General features: G+C 37.9%; 1 protein-coding gene across 5 annotated transcripts in view; it reads right to left on the bottom strand.

The window, feature by feature from the left end:
* The window catches only part of MGAT4A (alpha-1,3-mannosyl-glycoprotein 4-beta-N-acetylglucosaminyltransferase A), a 132219-nt gene that overhangs the window by 30449 nt on the left and 81151 nt on the right, over positions 1–20619 (bottom strand). For all 5 annotated transcript variants that reach the window (XR_002731478.2, XR_002731479.1, XR_002731477.1 and 2 more), the window contains exons 5-9: positions 16916–16962; positions 15033–15146; positions 13809–13884; positions 3488–3602; positions 1990–2120 (exon numbers count right to left, since the gene is read on the bottom strand). Coding sequence is in view for 2 of the 5 variants with exons in the window: in XM_023211424.1 (XP_023067192.1) it covers positions 1990–2120; positions 3488–3602; positions 13809–13884; positions 15033–15146; positions 16916–16962 (483 nt within the window). In the remaining 3 variants the exon portion in view is untranslated. The remainder of the gene's footprint in view (positions 1–1989; positions 2121–3487; positions 3603–13808; positions 13885–15032; positions 15147–16915; positions 16963–20619) is intronic.

The raw sequence follows: 20619 nt of genomic DNA, 5'->3' as shown, positions 1-20619 counted from the left end.
ACTGGAACTCAGCCTGTCACTCCAGTGGCAATGGAAGGACTCAAGGGCCCAAGCGGGCTGATAACCCTTTGGGAGAACGTGTGAATGATTCGCAGGGTTTCCCGGGCCACTGTCAAGGATGTGGTGACAGCACCCTCGACATTCTAGGGGAAGCAACTGAAGAATTACAGGCCACAGGAAAACACGGACTACAGAAGGGTGCAGGAATGGATGAAATCGTCCAAAAGTTCATGTCCCCAAATTTACGGATGATTTAGAGGGTTTCTGTGGTTTTAATTTTTACTACAGATTTTTTCACCTCACAGGCTCATTTTAGAACCTAACCACATATTACATAAAATTGCACAGGACGAATGAAATGCAAGTGTATTGTAGGAGGTTAAAGATGACACTAACTGTTTTGTGTCCGACAATAAAAATTTCTGTAAGTCACAGTGAAAATACATGTAAGGACTGAGATCTCTAAAAAACGAATTGTTTAAAACAATTTATACGTTCAACTAATTGTCGGAAAACAGATACTCTGCCATTTTGCTATATTCCATGATTTCCTCTAAGAATGTGTTTTTTCGTTTTTTTTTTTTTAATTTTGTGTGTGTGTGTTTTTTTTTAGACAGCATGCAATGGTAGCTTACAGACACCAGAGGGCAGTATCCTAAAAACTAGCAGGTATGAGGATTCAACTATTCTAGGGAGCAGAAGGTCATGAAGTCACATGAATGCTTATTTGTTACAATGAATGGTAAGACAACTCTATGATGACACGTTCTTACAATAATACTTATCATCACACATCAAAATGGACCTTTTTAAGAATTTGCACTTTTATATTTTGTGTATGCTTACACCAAATAAATTAAAAGCTATATTTTTTTCAGAGATACAATTCAAATTGGACAAGGAAAACATACCTAATTACTCTTTTTTAAAAAAAATTACTGTTTTTTTTTTTTTGTAGAGATGGGACTTGATATGTTGCCCAGGCTTGTCCTGAACTTCTGGGCTCAAGTGAGCCTCCAGTCTTGGCCTCCCAAGGTGCTGGGATTACAGGTGTGAGCCACTGCACCTGGCCTAATTACTTTTTTTTTTGGGATGGAGTCTCGCTCTGTTGCCCAGGCTAGAGTGCAGTGATGCGATCTCGGCTCACTGCAAGCTCCGCTTCCCGGGTTCATGACATTCTCCTGCCTCAGCCTCCCAAGTAGCTGGGACTATGGGCGCCGCCACCACCACACCTGGGTATTTTTTTTTTTTTTTTTTTTTTGTATTTTTAGTACAGACGGGGTTTCACCGTGTTAGCCAGGATGGTCTCGAACTCCTGACCTCGTGATACGCCCGCCTCAGCCTCCCAAAGTGCTGGGATTACAGGCGTGAGCCACCACACCCGGCCTAATTACTCTTAACAATAAGATCTCTATGGTAATAACGTGCTATCTGAATGATCAAAGCAAAAATTATTATTCACTTACTTGACTGCAACCATCATCCCAAAGGAAATCATATTATTATGAACACTGGCTTGTTGTGAGTAACATACTGAAAGGTACTTTAACGTGTCACTGTTTTGGTATAAAATATTACTTCTATTTTATTCCTCATTTACAGATGTGTTAGGGTCTAATAAAGTCTGCAGTATACATGGAAAAAGAGAGTGAACAGGAAATGTGAAGAAAGCAAACTGCAATGGCATTGCATGCAAGAACAGATATGACCAACATCTACAGCCAATAGTTAGTGAACCACCAGGGCTTACAAACACTAGAAACGTTTATCAGCAATTTAAAGAACATCCATCATCTTGCAACAGCTTCCTGCTTTACAGATTTTCCACTGCTATCTAAAAGTTCTTGTACTACAGAAACTTTTTATCAGCTCAGGAAAGAAGTTTTATATCACCGACCTATTTAACGATTTATTTGCAAAATCTCTAAAAGTCACTTCCACGAAATACAGAAAAGAAACTCCCTCCGCTCTGGTGAGGAATTAACTTACTGCATCTTTTTCAGGGTTGCAGACTTTCACCCAGAGAATATGGTCCAGGAGCCAATCAATGGGTTTCTCCTTGTAAAACATGAATATGAATTCTACAATCAGAGTAAGATCCGGCGCTTGAAACATTTTACCTGAAAAGATATTCGCAGTCAATAGCTGCAATACAGAAACCAGGCACCAAACTGGCTGACATTTGTGAACTCTCGTCCACGACATACGCTGAAGCTTGTGCATTCAACTATAAAATCATCATAAACAATTTCCCCACTTGTATTATCAAAATTAAACAAAGTTGCTTCAGCTAAACTTTCTCATGAGCTGTCACCTGGATGTAAACAGATGTAGTAAATTCCTGATGTTATTATAATAATCTATCGTATATCTAATGGCCCAAAGCATTCAAAAGGGAAATCAGAGATTCTCCCTTCCTTTGTTACTAAGATTCTTCCCATTAAACACTGAGAGGTTTAGGTAAAAAATTTTCACCTAAATCAATAAATCCAAAAAACAAGGACTCCTAATTTTGTTTTCACTGAAGCATTCACAAGTAAAGATGGCTTTTGAGTCTTAAGTTTTGAGTTAAATGATCAAGAAGGTCAAAGGTCCAGCCTCTAATGCCTAAAGAGTTAAAAAGTACCATAGGAGATGAAATGTTATCCTCTGAGTATTATTTGAACCCTGTAAATTTCCTTCTTCAACTTTAAACATATATATATATATTTTTTTCAGATAGAGTCTTGCTCTTGTCCCCAAGGCCAGAGTGCAGTGGCGTGATCTCAGCTCACTACAACCTCTACCTCCCCCGTTCAAGCAATTCTCTTGCCTCAGCCTCCCGGGTAGCTAGGATTACATGTGCCTGCCACCACGCCAGGCTAATTTTTGTATTTTTAGTAGAGACAGGATTTCACCATGTTGGCCAGGCTGGTGTTGTACTGACCTCAGCTGATCCACATGCCTCGACCTCCCAAAGTGCTGGGATTACAGGCATGAGCCACTGCGCCTGGCCAACTTCAAACATATTCTTTATAGCTGGCTAATTTTGCAACAGCAGCCAAAAAACATTTAGAAATGAGTGCCCCAACTAGTTAAGAGAAAAACGAATAAAAATTAATCACCGAATGAGGACTTCATGCATTGCATGAAAATACTAGGAATTCATATGAGCAAACTCTCTGTGGTCCTCTTTTAAAAGAACAGCAATCTTATGTTAACAAAGGAGCTGGAAATGTGAGAGAAGAAAAAATCAAACATGTTCACCAGGACCATGGTTGGTGTTGTGGAGAACTCTAGAGGAAACACAACCATCTGAGAAGTCTCCAAATTATCCTGGGTTGACTTTCATTACGTCATACAAAGAGGTTTACCTAACTTAAGTTTTCTCAAAAACAACCCATTTCCATAGGAAAAAAGACAACTTTAGGACAAATAAGCACTTGGTTTTAGATTCTGAGAGTCACAGTTATTTCTGAAAAGTAGGTAAGTGTGACACTTTTCTTACCAATGAAGCCCAGCTGGGAAAACTCTAGAATCATCCATTCCTCAGAAGAAAGTTGAAGTGCAAAATTTTTTATGGTATTAAAATAATTTTGTTTGACAATAATATCATCTTCAAGCTAGAGAAAATTGAACAACCATATTAATACATCAAAAAAAAAAAAAGAAGGAAAGGTATTGAGAGAAGGACATTATTATGGACAAATACAAGCATACTTTTATCATGAAAATCAAGAAAACAATGGTAAAAACAATAAAAATATAAAGCTAGAGATTATTAAAAGAAAGTGAAGAAAATAAAATGGAAGAAATACATCGTAAGTCAACTAAGCCACTCCTTTCTATGGGAAATAACAATGAGGAAAATGAGGACATCCTTTCCAAGTAAGACAGCTGGAATGATGCTGACATGTGAGTGGATGGGGCAGAGAGAGAACAAGATAAAGGTCTTATCACAGCAGAAGTTATGGGGACGGAGGGAGAAAAGAGAGAGAAGGAGGATATCAGGATACATTCTATGGGGGAGAAAGCACAAAGAAAGTTTATACTGCATTTAGTAGTCTTCCTGTTAGTTGTGATAATGGTATTGATATTTTGAAGCTATTTAGGTATATTATAGAATAAAAAATTATATTAGGATATTATTAAAAACCAAGACTTTTAATATAAAAGAAAATAAATACATGTAAACGTTTGAAAAGCTAAGTATGAGCCCTATCATTTTATTATAACCCTGAAATCTTACATCTTAACCCAGTGTGAATTGGAACTATCAATACAAACTTGTGATTTTTTTCCTCTGTAAAATAAAATACACTTTTTCTTGCTGAAAGTCCTGGAAGCAAAAACAAGACAATAACAATGAGCACCTTTAAGCACCCAGATTGTGTTTCTATATACCACACACCCTGCAGAGGAACAGAGCTCCTCAGAGAAATGACCAGTTCTAGATCTGGGACAGGAAATTATCAAAGAAGCAATCACCATTACTGAGGCCAGGCCCCGTGGCTCACGCCTGTCATCCCAGCACTTCGGGGGGGCCAAAGCAGGTGGATGGCTTGAGTCGCCCAGGAGTTCAAGATGAGCCTAGGCAACACAGCAAGACCTCATCTCTACAAAAAATAAAAAAATTGGCCGGGCATGGGGGTGGGTACCTGTAATCCCAGCTACTCGGAAGGCTGAAGCAGGAGGATCACTTGAGCCCCACCAAAAGATTGCTGGACTTATATAGAAAGGATACAAAAGCCAATTTGAAGGGGTTCCCACTGGATTATGATGTACCAATGAAAGCATCAATAAGAATAATGATTGTAATGGACTGGGGCAAATCAAATGTATTTTAAATAGCCATGAGTTCATAAAGATACATTGTTTTAAGGGGATACATGTGCAGGTCTGTTACATGGATAGATTGCATAATGCTGCGGTTTGGGCTTCTACTGAACCCGCCACCCAAATAGTGAACATAGTACCCAAAAGGTAACATAATGATACTTTAATAACAGCCATCACTGGAGATTGCTAAGGCACCAACTTTAAAAATTAGTAAGAGAATGAAATCAAGCATTTACTCCAGCTTTTCTTTAAGAACTATTTTTCAAGGTAATCTAATAAAGGGAAGAAAAAATTCTTTATTAGAAGAACTCAACATAGCATGTAGAACTAAGCTAAGAGCATCAGCAATTACAGAATTAGGAAAGCACCACTTGAAAACTGCTAATGAAATAATTGATCTAGGGAAAAAGAATCAATGGATGCTGAAACCTTAAGTGGAACAGCTGCTGCAGAGCTAAGTTCATAATGCAGCAACAAGGCAGGCAGACTGAACCCACTGATTACTCTCAGCATCACTGCAGGTGGGACTGCCTGAGGTAACGTGCTTTCTTTTTTTATTTTTATTTTTTGTTTTTGAGATGGAGTTTCCCTCTGTCGCCTACACTGGAGTGCAGTGGTGCGATGTTGGCTCACTGTAACCCCTGCTTCCTGGGTTCAAGTGATTCTCCTGCCTCAGCCTCTCTCAGTAGCTGGGACTACAGGCACACACCACCATGCCTAGCTAAATTTTTTTGTGTTTTTAGTACAGACGAGGTTTCACCATGTTGGCCAGGCTGGTCTCGAACCCTTGACCTCAGGTGATCTACCCGCCTTGGTCTCCCAAAGTGTTGGGATTACAGGCATGAGCCATAGCACCCGGCCTGTAACACGCTTTCTTATGCGCTACCACAAGAATTACTCAGTACCACCTGTGAAGTGCCTGCATCATCTGTCAGTATTCCAGAAGGCACTGTGTTCAACTCAGAGTTTTTTTTGCAATAAAGCACTTTATGAAACTGTGTGATGCTGTAAGTCACATCATCTCCCTTTCCCCTGAGGTGTATGTCTGTGACAATCACAGAGTAACCCCTGGCTCCACTGCCTTTTGGAAAGCGTTCTTTAAGAGCCATGGGTGTGATACATTCCCAAACCATGCAACCCTGGAGTCATATCCCGAGGGGATAATTATGAAGTGTGGAATAAATTCCTTTGCCACAGCACCTCTCATCTTAGTCTTCAACAAAATGTCCCAGGTAAAATCTATCCTGTATGAACCTTTAAAACTACCATTAACTGAGAACTTTTTAGGCTAGTATGTTTTTCCCACTAATACTTTGTAGATGACAAATAACTCACTGAGAGAACTGCACATAATAAGTATATGTGAAGACTTGAATATAAAGCAACTCCCTCTTTCCTGAGGCATAATTTTTGGGCAAATGTGATTATTTTAAGAATGTTCAAAAAAAAAAAAAAAAGGACTGTTCAGGCTGGGTGCAGTGGCTCATGCCTGTAATCCCAGCACTTTGTGAGGCTGAGACGGGTGGATCACTGGAGGTCAGGAGTTTGAGACCAGCCTGGCCAACATGGTGAAACCCTGTCTCCACTAAAAATACAAAAAATTAGCCAGGCATGGTGGCAAGTGCCTGTAATCCCAGCTACTTGGGAGGCTGAGGCAGGAGAATCACTTGAACCTGGGAGGCAGAGGTTGCAATGAGCAGAGATCACACCATTGCAGTCCAGCTTGGGCTAGAGGCAGACCATGTCTCAAACAAACAAACAAAAAGAAGAATGTTCAAGCCTGGGCAACAAAGTGAGATCCTGTTTTTACAAAAAGTAAAAAAAAAAAAAAAAAAAATAGCCAGGCATGGTGGTGCATGCCTATGGCCCCAACCACACAGGAGGCTGAGGAGGGAGGATCACATGACCCAGGTCAAGGCTGCAGCGAGTCGTGAACTGTGTTTGCACCACTACGCTCCAGCCTGGGCAACAGAGGAAGACCCTGTCTCAAAATAAAATAAAAAAAAGTTCATTGATGCCAGTGGCTCACATCTGTAACCCCTGCTCTTTGGAAGGCAGAGGCAGCAAGAACATTTGAGGTCAGGAGTTCAAGACCCGCCTGGGCAACATAGCAATACCCCCGTCTCTACCAAAAAGAAATACAAAAATTAGCCTGATATGGTGGTGCATGCCTGTAGTCCCAGCTTCCTGGGAGGCTAAAACAGGAGGATCACTTGAGCCCAGGTGTTTGAGGCTGCCATGAGCTATGACTGTGCCACTGCGCTCCAGCCTGTGTGACAGTCAGACTCTGTCTCTGAAAAACAAAAGAATGTTCACTGAATTTGACTTTGAAACAGCTGAACAATTAGAAACAATCTAAATGACCAACAAGAAGGTTGATTATGATATCTGAATAACAGGACTTCAAGAAGGGATTAAAAATCACACCCATCTACATACACTGGCATATAAAGGTACGTATCAACAATATGTTAAGTGACGGCAAAAAAGGTTATCAGACAGTACATACAGCATGATCCTCCATTGTAAAAGAGGGCTGTGTGAGAGTGACATCAGCAAGACAGAAATAGGAAACCCAGACACACAAGACACATTCCCCACACAAGACACAGATTCAAAATCTGAGCATTCGACAGCCAGAGGCCCTCTCTCGGGCACAGTGCACCGTGAGGAAACTCTCAATTTCCGACTTCTCCCTGAGGACAGAAAGAAGTTGGTGTATGCCCAGTTGTTTTTGACTTTTTCAAGTGCAGCCAGAGGGAATGATTTCTGTCTCATCTAAATCAAAGTAGTGACAGGAACAGGGCACCAGGTTGGGAGCTAAGAACAAAAGGCCATCAGTTGGCACCAGAGGTTGCAGTACCAGAGACAGAAACCAGGTGGAGCTCCAGGACTGCAGCTTACTACAATACCAACAAGGCCACAGTGCTGCAGAGCTCCTGGGTAGAAGTCAGCGAACTTCAGTTAGGAGATTACACCCACAAGCGGAGAGTATGTGGCCCCAGAAAAGGCTCAAAAGGCTCCAGAGTCTTTAACTAGGCTGAGTGAAGAAAATCCTTCCACTACAAAACCAGACTGCAAAGACTGGGAGAGGTGGCTGATTTTTCAAATGCCAAGATCCCAACAACAAAAACAAGATACACAAACAAACAAAAACATGGCATATCCAAAGGAACAAGTTAAAACTCCAGAAACCAACCCCAAAGAAATGAAGACATATGAATTGCCCAGTAATTCAAAATAACTGTCATAAGATTGCTCAGTAAATTAAAAAAGAGCAGAGATAGACAACTAAATGAAATCGGGAATATGATGCATGAACAAAATGAGAAGATCAACAGAGATAGAAACTATAAAGAGTCAAACAGAAATTCTAAAACTGAAGAATACAAAACCTGAAGTGAAAATTTCACTAGAAGGACTAAACAGCAGACCTGAGCAGGCAGAAGAATCAGGGAACTTAACGATAGGACTTTTGAAATTACTGAGGCACAGGAGCAAAAAGAAAAAAGAAGAAAAATAATGATACCTTAAGGGACCTACGGACAGCATAAGGCGAAACAACATACACATTATGAGAGTTCTACAAGGAGAACAGAGCCAATTTCAACTTCCCAAATATGAGGATAGAAATGGGCACACAAATTCAAAAAGTTCAAAGAACCCAACTACAATAAATCGACCTACACCAAGAAGTATCATAATGAAACTGTCAAAAGTCACAAAGAAAGGATCTTGAAAGTCGTAAGAGGAAAGTGACCCAACAAATACAAAATAACATCTACTAGATGATGAGCAGATTTCCCAGCAGAAACTTTATAGGCTAGAAGAGAGTGGAATGATATGTTCAAAGTGCTGAAACATACTAAACAAAAACCAGCCAGCCAAGAATATTTTATCTGACAAAATTGTAATTCAAAAGTAAAGAAGGCCGGGTGCAGTACTTCACACCTGAAATTCCAGCACTTTGGGAGGCAGAGGCAGGTGGATCACCTGAGGTCAGGAGTTTGAGACCAGCCTGAACAACATGGTGAAACTCCCATCTCTACTAAAACTACAAAAATTAGCTGGGTGTAGTGGCGGGCACCTGTAATCCCAGCTACTCAGGAGGCTGAGGCAGGAGAATCACTTGAACCCATTAAAAATACAAAAAATTAGCCAGGCATAGTGGCAGGCGCCTATAACCCCTGACTCGACTCCACTGTCTTTTGGAAAGCATTCTTTTTTTTTTTTTTTTTTTTTTTTTTTTGAGACAAGTCTTGCTCTGTCGCCCAGGCTGGAGTGTAGTGGCGCGATCTCGCCTCACTGCAAGCTCCGCCTCCCAGGTTCATGCCATTCTCCTGCCTCAGCGTCCCCAGCAGCTGGGACTGTAGGTGCCTGCCACTACACCCGGCTATTTTTTTTTTTTTGATTTTTAGTAGAGATGGGGTTTCACTGTGTTAGCCAGGATGGTCTCGATCTCCTGACCTCGTGATCCACCCACCTCGGCCGGAGAGCATTCTTTAAGAGCCATGGGTGTGATACATTCCCAAACCATGCAACCCTGGAGTCATATCCTGAGGGGATAATTATGAAGTGTGGAATAAATTCCTTTGCCACAGCACCTCTCATCTTAGTCTTCAACAAAATGTCCCAGGTAAAATCTATCCTGTATGAACCTTTAAAACTACCATTAACTGAGAACTTTTTAGGCTAATATGTTTTTCCCACTAATACTTTGTAGATGACAATGAACTCACTGAAAGAATTCCACATAATAAGCTAATGTGAAGACTTGAATATAAAACAACTCCCTCTTTCCTGAGGCATAATTCTGGGCAAATGTGATTATATTAAGAATGTTCAGGCTGGGCAGCAAGGTGGAGGTTGCAGTGAGCTAAGATCGTGCCACTACTGCACTCCAGCCTGGGGAACAGACTCCATCTCAAAAAATAAAAAAGAAAAGAAGAAAGAAAGAAGAAATTAAGACTTTCCCAGATAAACAAAAGCTGAGTGGGTTCATCACCACTAGACCTGCCCTATTGCTGAAGGAACATTTTCAAGTGAAGTGAAAGGTCAATAAGCAGTAATAAAGCACCATATAAAAATAAAAAACTCCCTGGTAAAGGTAAATATAAAGATAAATATGGATGTAGTAAGGTAATGCAGGTGCATGAATCATTTTAAAATCTGGTACCCCTTTTAAATCTTTTAATCACATTAAAATCACTTCTTAAAGACCAAAAGCATAAACAATAATTATAAATCTAAGTTAATGTATATGCAATATAAAAAGAGGTCACTGGTGTCATTGGTAAAATAGAGTGCAGGGGACACAGAGATGTAAAACAGTAGAGATTTTATTTGTCATTGAAGTAATCAGCTTCAAATAGATTGTTATAACTTTAAGATGTCTTATGTAATTGCAACGGTAACTACAAAATGAATATCTATTGAATATACACAAAGGGAAACAGGGAATCAAAATACGTCACTATTTTAAAAAATCAATAAAACACAAAAGAAAGCAGCAAGAGAGGAAAAGATAGACAAAAAGTTCCAAGACATACAAAAAATAAAGTAAATGGCAATAGTAAGTCCTTCTGCATTAGTAATCACTAAAAATGTACATGGTCAAACATCCCAATTAAAAGACACAGTTAGGCCAAATGAAAATTTTTAATGAGATCCATTAATATATTATCTACAAGAAATTTACTTTACATCAAAAGACACACATGGGTTAAAAGTGAAAGAATGAAAAAAAATAATTCATGCAATCCAGAACCGAAAGAAAACAAGGGTGGCCACACTAAGACAAAATAAGACTTTAAGACAAAAACTGTCACAAGAGACAAAGAAGGACATTATGTAATAATAAAAGGGTCAGTCAAATATCTGAAAAGACATAACAATTCTAAATAAAGATGCACCTAATAATAGAGGTCTCAGAGATAACGATGTCAACACTGACAGAACTGAAAGAAGAAACAAACACCACCACAGTCATAGTAAGGATTTCAATATTCCACTTTCAGTTATGGATAGATCAGACAGAAGATCAATAAGGAAACACTGGACTCAAACAACACTATCATCAAATGGACCCAACAGACATAAAGAACATTGATCCCAACAGCAGCAGAATACACATTCTTCTCAAGAGTGATGGAACCTTCTCCAAGACAGACGACATGTTAGGCCCCATAATGTCTCAACAATTTTTTTTTAAGACAGGTTTTCACTCTGTTACCCAGGCTGGAGAGCAGTGGCACAAAGCTCACTGTAGTCTCGATCTCCTGGGCTCAATTGATCTTCCCACCTCAGACTCCCGAGTCGGTGGGACTACAGGTATGCACCACCACGCCCAGTGATTTTTTTCATATTTTTAGTAGAGACAGGATTTCGTCATGTTGCCCAGACTGGTCTTGAACTCTTGAACTCCTGAACTCAAGTGACCTGCCCACCTCAGCCTCCCAAAGTGTTGGAATTACAGGTGTGAGCCAGTGCCGCCCGCCAACAAATTTAAGAAGACTAAAACTATGCAATGTATCTTCTCTGACTACAACAAAATGAAACTAGAAGTCAATAGCAGAAAACTAAACTCGGAAAATACACAAATGTGTGGAAATTAAACAACTCATCCCTAAACAACCAACGGGTCAAAGAAGAAATCACAAGGGAATTTAGAAAAAAATCCAGAAACAAATAAAAACAACAACAACAAAATACCAAAACGTATGATATGTAGCAAAAGTCATACAAAGAGGGAAGTTTATACCAGTAAACATTTACATTAAAAAAAAAAGAAGAAGAAAGATCTCCAAATCAGCAACCTAACTATTATACCTCAAGGAAACTGAAAAAAAGAAAACAAACGAAACCCAAAATTAGCAGAAGGAAGAAAAAAAAAATAAAGATTAGATCAGATAAATAAATAGAAAAAAAAAAAAGCAGAAAAAACCCCAAAGAAACCTAGAATTGGTTTTTGAAAAGATCAACAGAATTAATAAACCCTTAGCTAGATTAGCTAATAAAAAAAGGAAGAAGATTCAAATAACTAAAAGTAGAAATGAAAGAGGGAAGATAACAACTGATAATCACAGAAATAGAAGAATTACAAGTGACTACTAGGAACAATTATGTCCAAACAAATTGAATAATCTACAAGAAATGGATAAACCTCTAAAAACGTACAACTTTCCATGGGTGAATTATGGAGAAATAAAAACTTTGAACACACTCATAAGAACTAAGAGGATTAAAGCAGTAATGAGAAACCTCTCCGCAAAGAAAAGCCCAGGACCAGAGAACTTCACCGGAGAATTCTGCTTAATACTTAAAGGAGAATGGACATCAATCCCCCACAAACAGCTCTCTTCCAAAGAACTGAAACAGAGGGAACACTTTTCAAACACATTCTATGAGGCCAGCATTTCTCTGACACCAAAGCCAAAGACACAAGAAAACGACAGACCAATATCCCTGATGCAGAAATCCTCAACAGAACACTAGCAAATGGATTAAATGCGCATTAAAAGAATTATGTATACCATAACCCAGTGGGATTTATACCCGCAATACAGGGATCATTCAACACACAAAAATCAATCAGTGTAATATATACCACATTAAAAAAATGGAGGGAAAAAACACATGATCATCTCAACTGATATGGAAAAGCAGGTGACAAAATTCAAGACACTTTCTTGATTAAAACTATGACAAACTAGAAATAGAAAAAAAAACTTCTTCAAAAAATAAAGGTAATATATGAAAAACCCATCGGTAATATCACACTTGGCAGCAAACAACTGAAAGCTTTCCCTCTAAGATTAGGAGCAAGGCAGGGAGTCCCACTTTCACCACTACTCATCAACATAGTGCTGGAAATCCTAACCAGAGCTATTAAACAAGCAAAAAGGTAAAAGGTACCCAAACTGGAAAAGAAGAAGTAAAATTATCATTATTTGCAGATGAAATGATCTTATATGTAGAAAAAACTGAAGAATCCACCAAAAACTACAACTAATAAATGATTTCAGCAAAGTTCCAGGATCCAAAATCAACACACAAAAATAGCTGTATTTTTGTATACTAACAATGACCAATCCAAAAAAAAAAAAAATCAAGAAAACAATCCTATTTACCATAGTATTAAAAAAGATCAAATACTTAGGAATAAACATAACTGGGGAGATGGAAAATTTTTCTACAAAATATTTCTAAAATAAATCAAAGAAGATACAAATAAATGGAAAGACATCCTGTGCTCATGTATTGGAAGACTTAATATTAAAAGGTTCACACTACCTAAAGCGATCGATAGATTCAATACAATCCCTACCAAAATCCCCAAGGCATTTTTTACAGAAATAGAAAAAAATTCTCCTAAAATTTACATGGAATCTCAAGCAGTCTCAAGTGACCCTAAACAGTCAAAATAGTCTTAAAAAAAAGAGAACACAGTTGGAGGCCTCATACTTCCTAATTTTAAAACATGCTACATGTCAGGCGCAGCAGCTCATGTCTATAATCCCACGACATGTTGTGTTCTTGGTAAAAACTGGACTGTTGTGCTGCTCAAAACATTGGACTGTTAGAATTAAATGTCAATTTTATTATCTTCAAAATAGTGGTAACAGTACTGTGGCCTACAAAAAAAAAAAGAAATATTTCATTGTAAGCCCACTTAAGAAAAATTGTAAGAAAATTCCTCTTTAAAATCTGCCAAATAATGACATCTTAGTTCTTCTTGACAGTGAAGAGAGGGAAGAGGAGAGAGAAGATGGGGGAATGGGAGAAAAAGAGGAGAAAGGTAAGGCGTCCCTACTCAGTGGAGAAACCACATGCTTGGTTACCATGGAGACCCCTCTGCTCTGAGACAGTTATGATTTGTCAGAACTCGGAGGGTTTGCACTTTCAAAACTTCCTGTTTTAATGAAAACATACCCTTGATAACACTTTTTCTTCACAACTGTGAAAAACATTAAAGGAAAAACCACACTTACCTGAATGTAATATATGCCCTTTTCTTGAGCATACATCATTAGAAAACAGTAATCTAGGTTTTGCTTTGTTCTCCATCTGAAATAAACATTTGCAAAAAGTAAGTTAGGAATCAGACTCAAACTCAGTAAAATAAGATTAAATGTATAAACTTCAAGTGTCTATATGTCATCTATGTATATGTACACACACACATTCACTCAGGACAAAGAGTCAAAGAAAATTCACTTTCCTCTAATGAAGCCTTTATTAAAATGTATTCCCAAGAACACTAATCCTCAAGCTGTCCTGAGGAAAAAAGGAGTCTAATTATCAAGTAAGTCTGTATACATATTCCCCTTCTAGAAACATATTAGTTCATAAGAGGCACGAAAATATCCAGCAGTCAAGACATTTATTGGAAAAAAATTTCTTAATACGTATTTTTTCCAAACTTCCTTGACCACAGACCCTTTTCTCAGTAGTATCTTAAATGTTTTCTCAAACGAGCGCTTCAAAAATTGCACTTTTAGGATCCCTGCTCTTGTGCCTAGGACTGCTTGCACGCAGATAAAAGTTCATGAATATGTACTGAATGCTTAAAAAATTCATATTTAAATTTACAGTATTAAACCCTGTCACTGAATTCCTGGTAGCCTACAGAAACACTCTGTTGAAAGTTAAATAAGAGAAGTGGATCTAAAAGCTAGCTTAAGAAAACACAGTAAAATAAAAGCTGATGTGAAATTTTTACATATTCTTTTTTTTTTTTTTTTTTTTTTTGAGACGGAGTCTCGCTCTGTCCCCCATGCTGGAGTGCTGTGGCCGGATCTCAGCTCACTGCAAGCTCCGCCTCCCGGGTTTACCCCATTCTCCTGCCTCAGCCTCCCGAGTAGCTGGGACTACAGGCGCCCGCCACCTTGCCCGGCTAGTTTTTTGTATTTTTTAGTAGAGACTGGGTTTCACCGTGTTAGCCAGAATGGTCTCGATCTCCTGACCTTGTGATCCGCCTGTCTCAGCCTACCAAAGTGCTGGGATTACAGGCTTGAGCCACCGCGCCCGGCCAATTTTTACATATTCTAAGAAAACTCCACATTATTTCACAAGTGTCCTGGACCTAATGAGACTGACCTAGAATATTTTACCAAATTCACCTCTAAAATGTTTTCAGCTTCGATAAATAAAAACTACATGCATTAGATGTTTACGCTCACAAGTGCGGAAGGTTTTAAACGGCACGCGCTCACCTTACTCTTTCTTTGGAGTCTCCAAATGTCTCCTTTAGGTTTGTCAAGTCCGGATAGTAGCTTTCAGGGGGTGATATGACTTCCACCAAGCCAGAACTGATTTCTTTAGAAAATCTATTATGAGAAAGGTTAGCTGAGTTACTTAAGTTCTGTAGGATTTTATTTATCTTAAAGCTCAATACACTGTGTTTAACATAAAACACATCAGTAATCATTTGTAGCAACGTATAATGTTATGGCCACAAGGTGTTCAATGGAGCATCTCCATCATTGATTTCATTTACAGAAAATACAGTTTTTTCTAATAGCAGAAGTTTTTTTTTTTTTTTTTTTTTAAGTAATGCTTTAAAAACTATAAAATACTGCTCGTATTAAAGTAGCATAGAAATCCTAAGCCAACTGCAGGCATTAACATTCCTAAAATGTAACTGAATTAAAAAAACAAATCAAGGTCTCACAGAAAATAGAAAATTGAAGAAAAACAAGTAAGTATGTATCTTTAAATACATATATTTATGCAAAAACCAAAGTTCTGACATCTTCGAGAAGCTTTGTTTGTGGGTTAGAGACCCCATGTCATTCTCAACCAGTGTTTCTCAACTGGGGGTGACTCTGTCCTTCTGGAAGGACATTTAGCAACGTCTGAAGACGTTTTGGTTGCCACAGCTGTGATCAGCACTACTGACGCCTGGTGGGTGGACATTAGGGATCCTGTCCCACATTCTACCATGCACAGGGCAGCCCCCACAACAAAAAATCATCTGGCCCAAAATGTTCACTGGGCTGAGGTTCAGAACCCTTTCTAAAGTTTTTTAATTAGTCTGTACTGACCAAATTGTAATTTATTTTGCATTTGCATTCTCCCTTGATTCACTTTTGCAAATCTCCACAAAATGCTAGTGCGACTGCCTGCCTTTGCACAAATGTTCTAGTGTTTAACTGTGCTTTTTGTCTGAGCTTGGTTTTCTACACACCGAGGAAGATGTAAATCAACAGAATCCTTGCATAAGCCCACAGACTTGCCCCTGAGTCAGTGGGAAAGGGGTCCAATCATCACTGCTCTGTTCCTTTACTTAAGAAGTCTACGCCATATTGTGTTTCTATAAGGACTTCCAAGAAACTCAGCACTTCAGCAAAATCAAACAAATAGCAATTTAATCCTGAACTACGCATAATTTTTTTAAATATTCAATTTTAACATTTCGATGGACAAGGAGTCACATTATATTAAATGTAGGGTTAGCAAACGATTGTTGCTTCTTTTTGGTCTTTTCTTTTTAAGTAGAAGGTATGTCTTTTAGGGTCAAAAAACAGATACAATTTAATGAAGAAATTCATAGCAAGACTAATTTTATTCCATTATTAAGACTATTAAGGCAATATTATAAAAAATAATATCTGAAACTTACTAAGCTTTCCCTCTGTTACCTACCATGTGCCTTGCTCATAGTGAACTGCTACTCAATCTTTACAGAAGAGAACAGATTAAGACATAGTTTAAAATTGAGGTCTGAAATTACTACATAAATATCTACCCTGAGAGTAGAAAAATCTTGCCTGGTAAATACAGTGTGAAAGATTTAATCTCATATGACTCTCTCTGTATTCACTGTCTTCAAGATTAAAGACTGTTATTTAATAGTGTTACATACATAGGACATTCAAGTCTTTTCTATAATGACATACACCAATTTATCCCATTACATAACTGGATATAAATGCACGTACTTTACGACAATATAAAATACCAATCAGAGGTGATCTAGTAAACAATGAACTCCACAGAGAAATGAACTATCAGGGAAGGCATTTTCTTTTAGCAAGAAACCCAAGAGATAACAGTAACCAAAATATTCTTATGTTTATAATGAAGAAGAACTTACTCTTTCTCCAGGTTGGCTACAACACCATGTACATAATCAATATCTGTCTGGGAAAGAAAAAAAATGTATCTACATTCAAGTTTTTATGTTTTTATTGAACTGTTCATACTGAACTCAAAATTAAATGAATGATAAGAACATTCATTAAACACATACATTACATTTTTAGACAATCGATTAAATTAGCATTTCTGTATTGTTCTATTGTACTATGGAATGTCATTGAGCACTTGCTGATAAAATAAGCAGATATTGATGTTTTTATTATTTTTAACTGTGTTGCATTCACTAGGAAAACTGAGCACAAAAACTATTTCTGCTTCTATCAAAACATCCAAACTATAGTGAACAGTATTAGTGACAGATGCCGCATGATATGAAGAAAGATTTTTCTAACTTGGAATCATAAACCCTACGTTCAAGGTTTGCCTCTGTAGCTACTTAACGTATGCTCTAAAGTAAGTCATTTCTCTGAGTTTCAATTTCCTATTCTATGAAAAAAGGAAATATCTTAGAGATGATGAGATTAAATGATAAAACTATGTAATACAAAGCTGCTGTTATCACACTATATTAATATTATTACACTGACACAGAGAACTGAATCAAGAGCACTTCTATCAGTTAGAAATAAACATTTATCAGATCTGTGTATTTTTAAATTATGAACAAGTCAAAATTCTAATACTTCTTATTAATTTTACTTTCTTTTATTTATTCTTTTAATGAATCACATATTCACATTTCACAAACATTTACCAAATGCCTACTCTAGGCCAGGCTGGAACCACTGCAGTGCACAAGTCTAAGCATGGCAGGTAGGTTTTAAACAGACATTTTCAACCAAGTTCAGACCTAACCCAGCCTGGAGGGTAGAAGCATCAGAAGAGGCTGCCTGGAAGAGGTGACATTCAACAGTAAGAATTGGCTTGTTCCAGGGCTTTGGCTCCTGGTGGTCTAATAGAGATAAACACCGTTAGTTCTTCTCTTCTAAGAGGTAAACTGAGTCTGTCTCTGATGCTATGCCAAAGACCATGGAATTGGGCCAAAGTGAAAATTCCAGCTTTGCCTCTTACCAGCTGGACAGCCTTGGGAGAGCTGCTAGGCCTCTCTGGGCCTCAGTTCCCTGGTAAATTCGAGAAGACAGGAGAAACCGCTTTCTAGGATAGTTGTAAAGACTGATTAACAGGGTGGAGCACAGGTGACGGGCAAAAGTAAATAATTATAAGCATTATTTCTCCAGTGTGTTTCTCCAGACACCATCCTCCTCCTAACTCCAGATCCTTGCCCCTTCAAGGACCCCAGGAAGCCCAAGGGACAACCAGGCCAGGGACATGGCAGGCTGGGTTGCAGGGCCATGGCCACATTTTTGAGCCAGCCAGAGTCCTACTGATATGGTTTGGCTGTGCCCCCACCCAAGTCTCATCTTGAACTGTAGCTCCCATAATTCCCATGTGTTGTGGGCGGGACCCTGTGGAGACAGCTGAATCATGGGGGCGGGTTCCCCCACACTGTTCTTGTGATAGTGAGTAAGTCTTACAAGATCTGATGGTTTTTGTGACAGGTTTCCCCTTTGACTTGATTCTCCTTTTCTCTCTTGTCTGTCGCCATGGAAGACATGCCTTTCGCCTTCTGCCATGATTGTGAGGCCTTACCAGCCATGTGGAACTGTGAGTCCATTTTTCTTTATAAATTACCCAGTCTTGGGTATGTCTTTATCAGCAGCATGAAAATGGACTAATACACCTACCTATCCATTTTAAATACAGCGATAACTCATAAAAATGCTCAAAATGCTCAATTGTTAAAAGACTCAATGATATATAAAATATCATCTATTTTATAAAGACTGTCAAAATACTTAATACTTGAGAAAAACAAACAAAAAAGGTACAGCTTAATCCTGGAAATTATAAAACCATCAAATTAGAAAACGTTTTTATAACAGGTTTTCTGAAAAAGTATTTTAATTTCTGTAATTGAAAGTAATTCTAATTTTTGTTGTTCAGTCTAACAACTCATGAGTAAGATAGTTTCATGAGACCACATCCTTCAAACTCTTAACAAACTATGGAGACACAATTGGAATATAGCTCAAAGCTCTTTGTACTTCCTCTATAGAAGTCCAAACATTAGTGATTTCTTTTTAAATAAATTATCATTCACAAATTTGACCAATGAGTATTTAACCACTCATCAATCTATAATTTTGAAGAATATGAACAAGCATGGTTTTTACGAACTTCACTGTGTTTAACAACCTGATATTCAATTTGATAAGCATTTAATGAAGGACAATGATTTGTCCACCTAAGGAAACAGGAATACAAAGGTGAATAACATCAGTTCCAGGTCTCTGGCAGGCTGTCCAAGAGGGCAACTAAGAAGAATCAACTTATGTGAACATAGATTTGTTACGTAATGTGTAATAAAATTTACAAAACAAAGTCATCCATGTGTACTACTACACAAAATCCTATGTTGCCTTTTAGTTAACGTATCTAGTAAAAGGTTCACTTAAACAACTGTAATTTGTGTCACTTTACACAAATTACAAATTTAACAAAAGCACTTCAAGGAGGAAAAAAAACAAATAACAATCATTCTCAAACTATTTCAAAAATGTGGAAGAGGAGGGAATACTTCCAAACTCTTTTTAATGAGGCCAGTGCCACTCTGACACCAAAGCCATATGAGGACATTACAAGAAAATTATAGGCCAATATTTGTGGTGAACATACATGCAAAAATCCTCAACAAAATAACACATTAAAAGGATTATTCACCATGATCAAGTGGGACTTATCCCTGAGATCCAAGAATGGTCCAACATACACAAATCAATGAATGTGATAACTCACATTAACAAAATAAAGGACAGAAACCATACGATCATCTCATTAGATGCAGAAAATACACTGGACAAAATTCAACATGCTTTCATGATGAGAAAGTTCTCACCAACCTAGGTACAGAAGGAATGCACCTCAACACAAGAAAGCCATATATATGAGACACCAAGAGCTAATGTTACACTGCGTGGTAAAAAATTAAAGCTTTTCCTTGAATATCTGGAACAAGACAGGGAAGCACACTCTCACCACTTCTATTCAACGTAATACTAGAAGTCCCTGACACACTAATTAGCCAAGAGAAAGAAATAAAAGGTATCTAAATAGTAAAAGAAGAAGTGAAACTGTCACTGTTTGCTGATGATATGATCAACTGACACTTAGAGAAAACCCTAACGTTTCCACTAAAAAACTGTTAGAAGTAATAAATACAATAAAGTTGTGGATACAAAATCAATATACAAACATCAGTAACATTTCTATATACTAACAATGAACTATCTGAAAAAGAAATCAAGAGAACAATCCCATGTAGTATAGCTACCAAAGAAAATACTTAGGAAAAAATTTAACCAAGGAAGTGAAAGAACTAGACACTAAAAATTATAAAACGTTGATGAAATAATTTGAAGAACACACAAATAAATAGAAAGATATCTTGTGTTCATGGATTGGAAGAATTAATATCATTTAAATGTCCATATTACCCAAAGTGATCTACAGATTCAGTGTAATCCCTGTCAAAAAATTTAATGACATTTTTCTCAGAAATGGGAAAAAATCCTAAAATTCATATATAACCACACACACACACACACACACACACACACACACACACACACACACACACAC

Source organism: Piliocolobus tephrosceles, chromosome 15 (genome assembly GCF_002776525.5).
Source record: "Piliocolobus tephrosceles isolate RC106 chromosome 15, ASM277652v3, whole genome shotgun sequence".
Taxonomy (NCBI): Eukaryota; Metazoa; Chordata; class Mammalia; order Primates; family Cercopithecidae; genus Piliocolobus; species Piliocolobus tephrosceles.
This window is presented reverse-complemented; position numbering and strand designations above follow the sequence as displayed.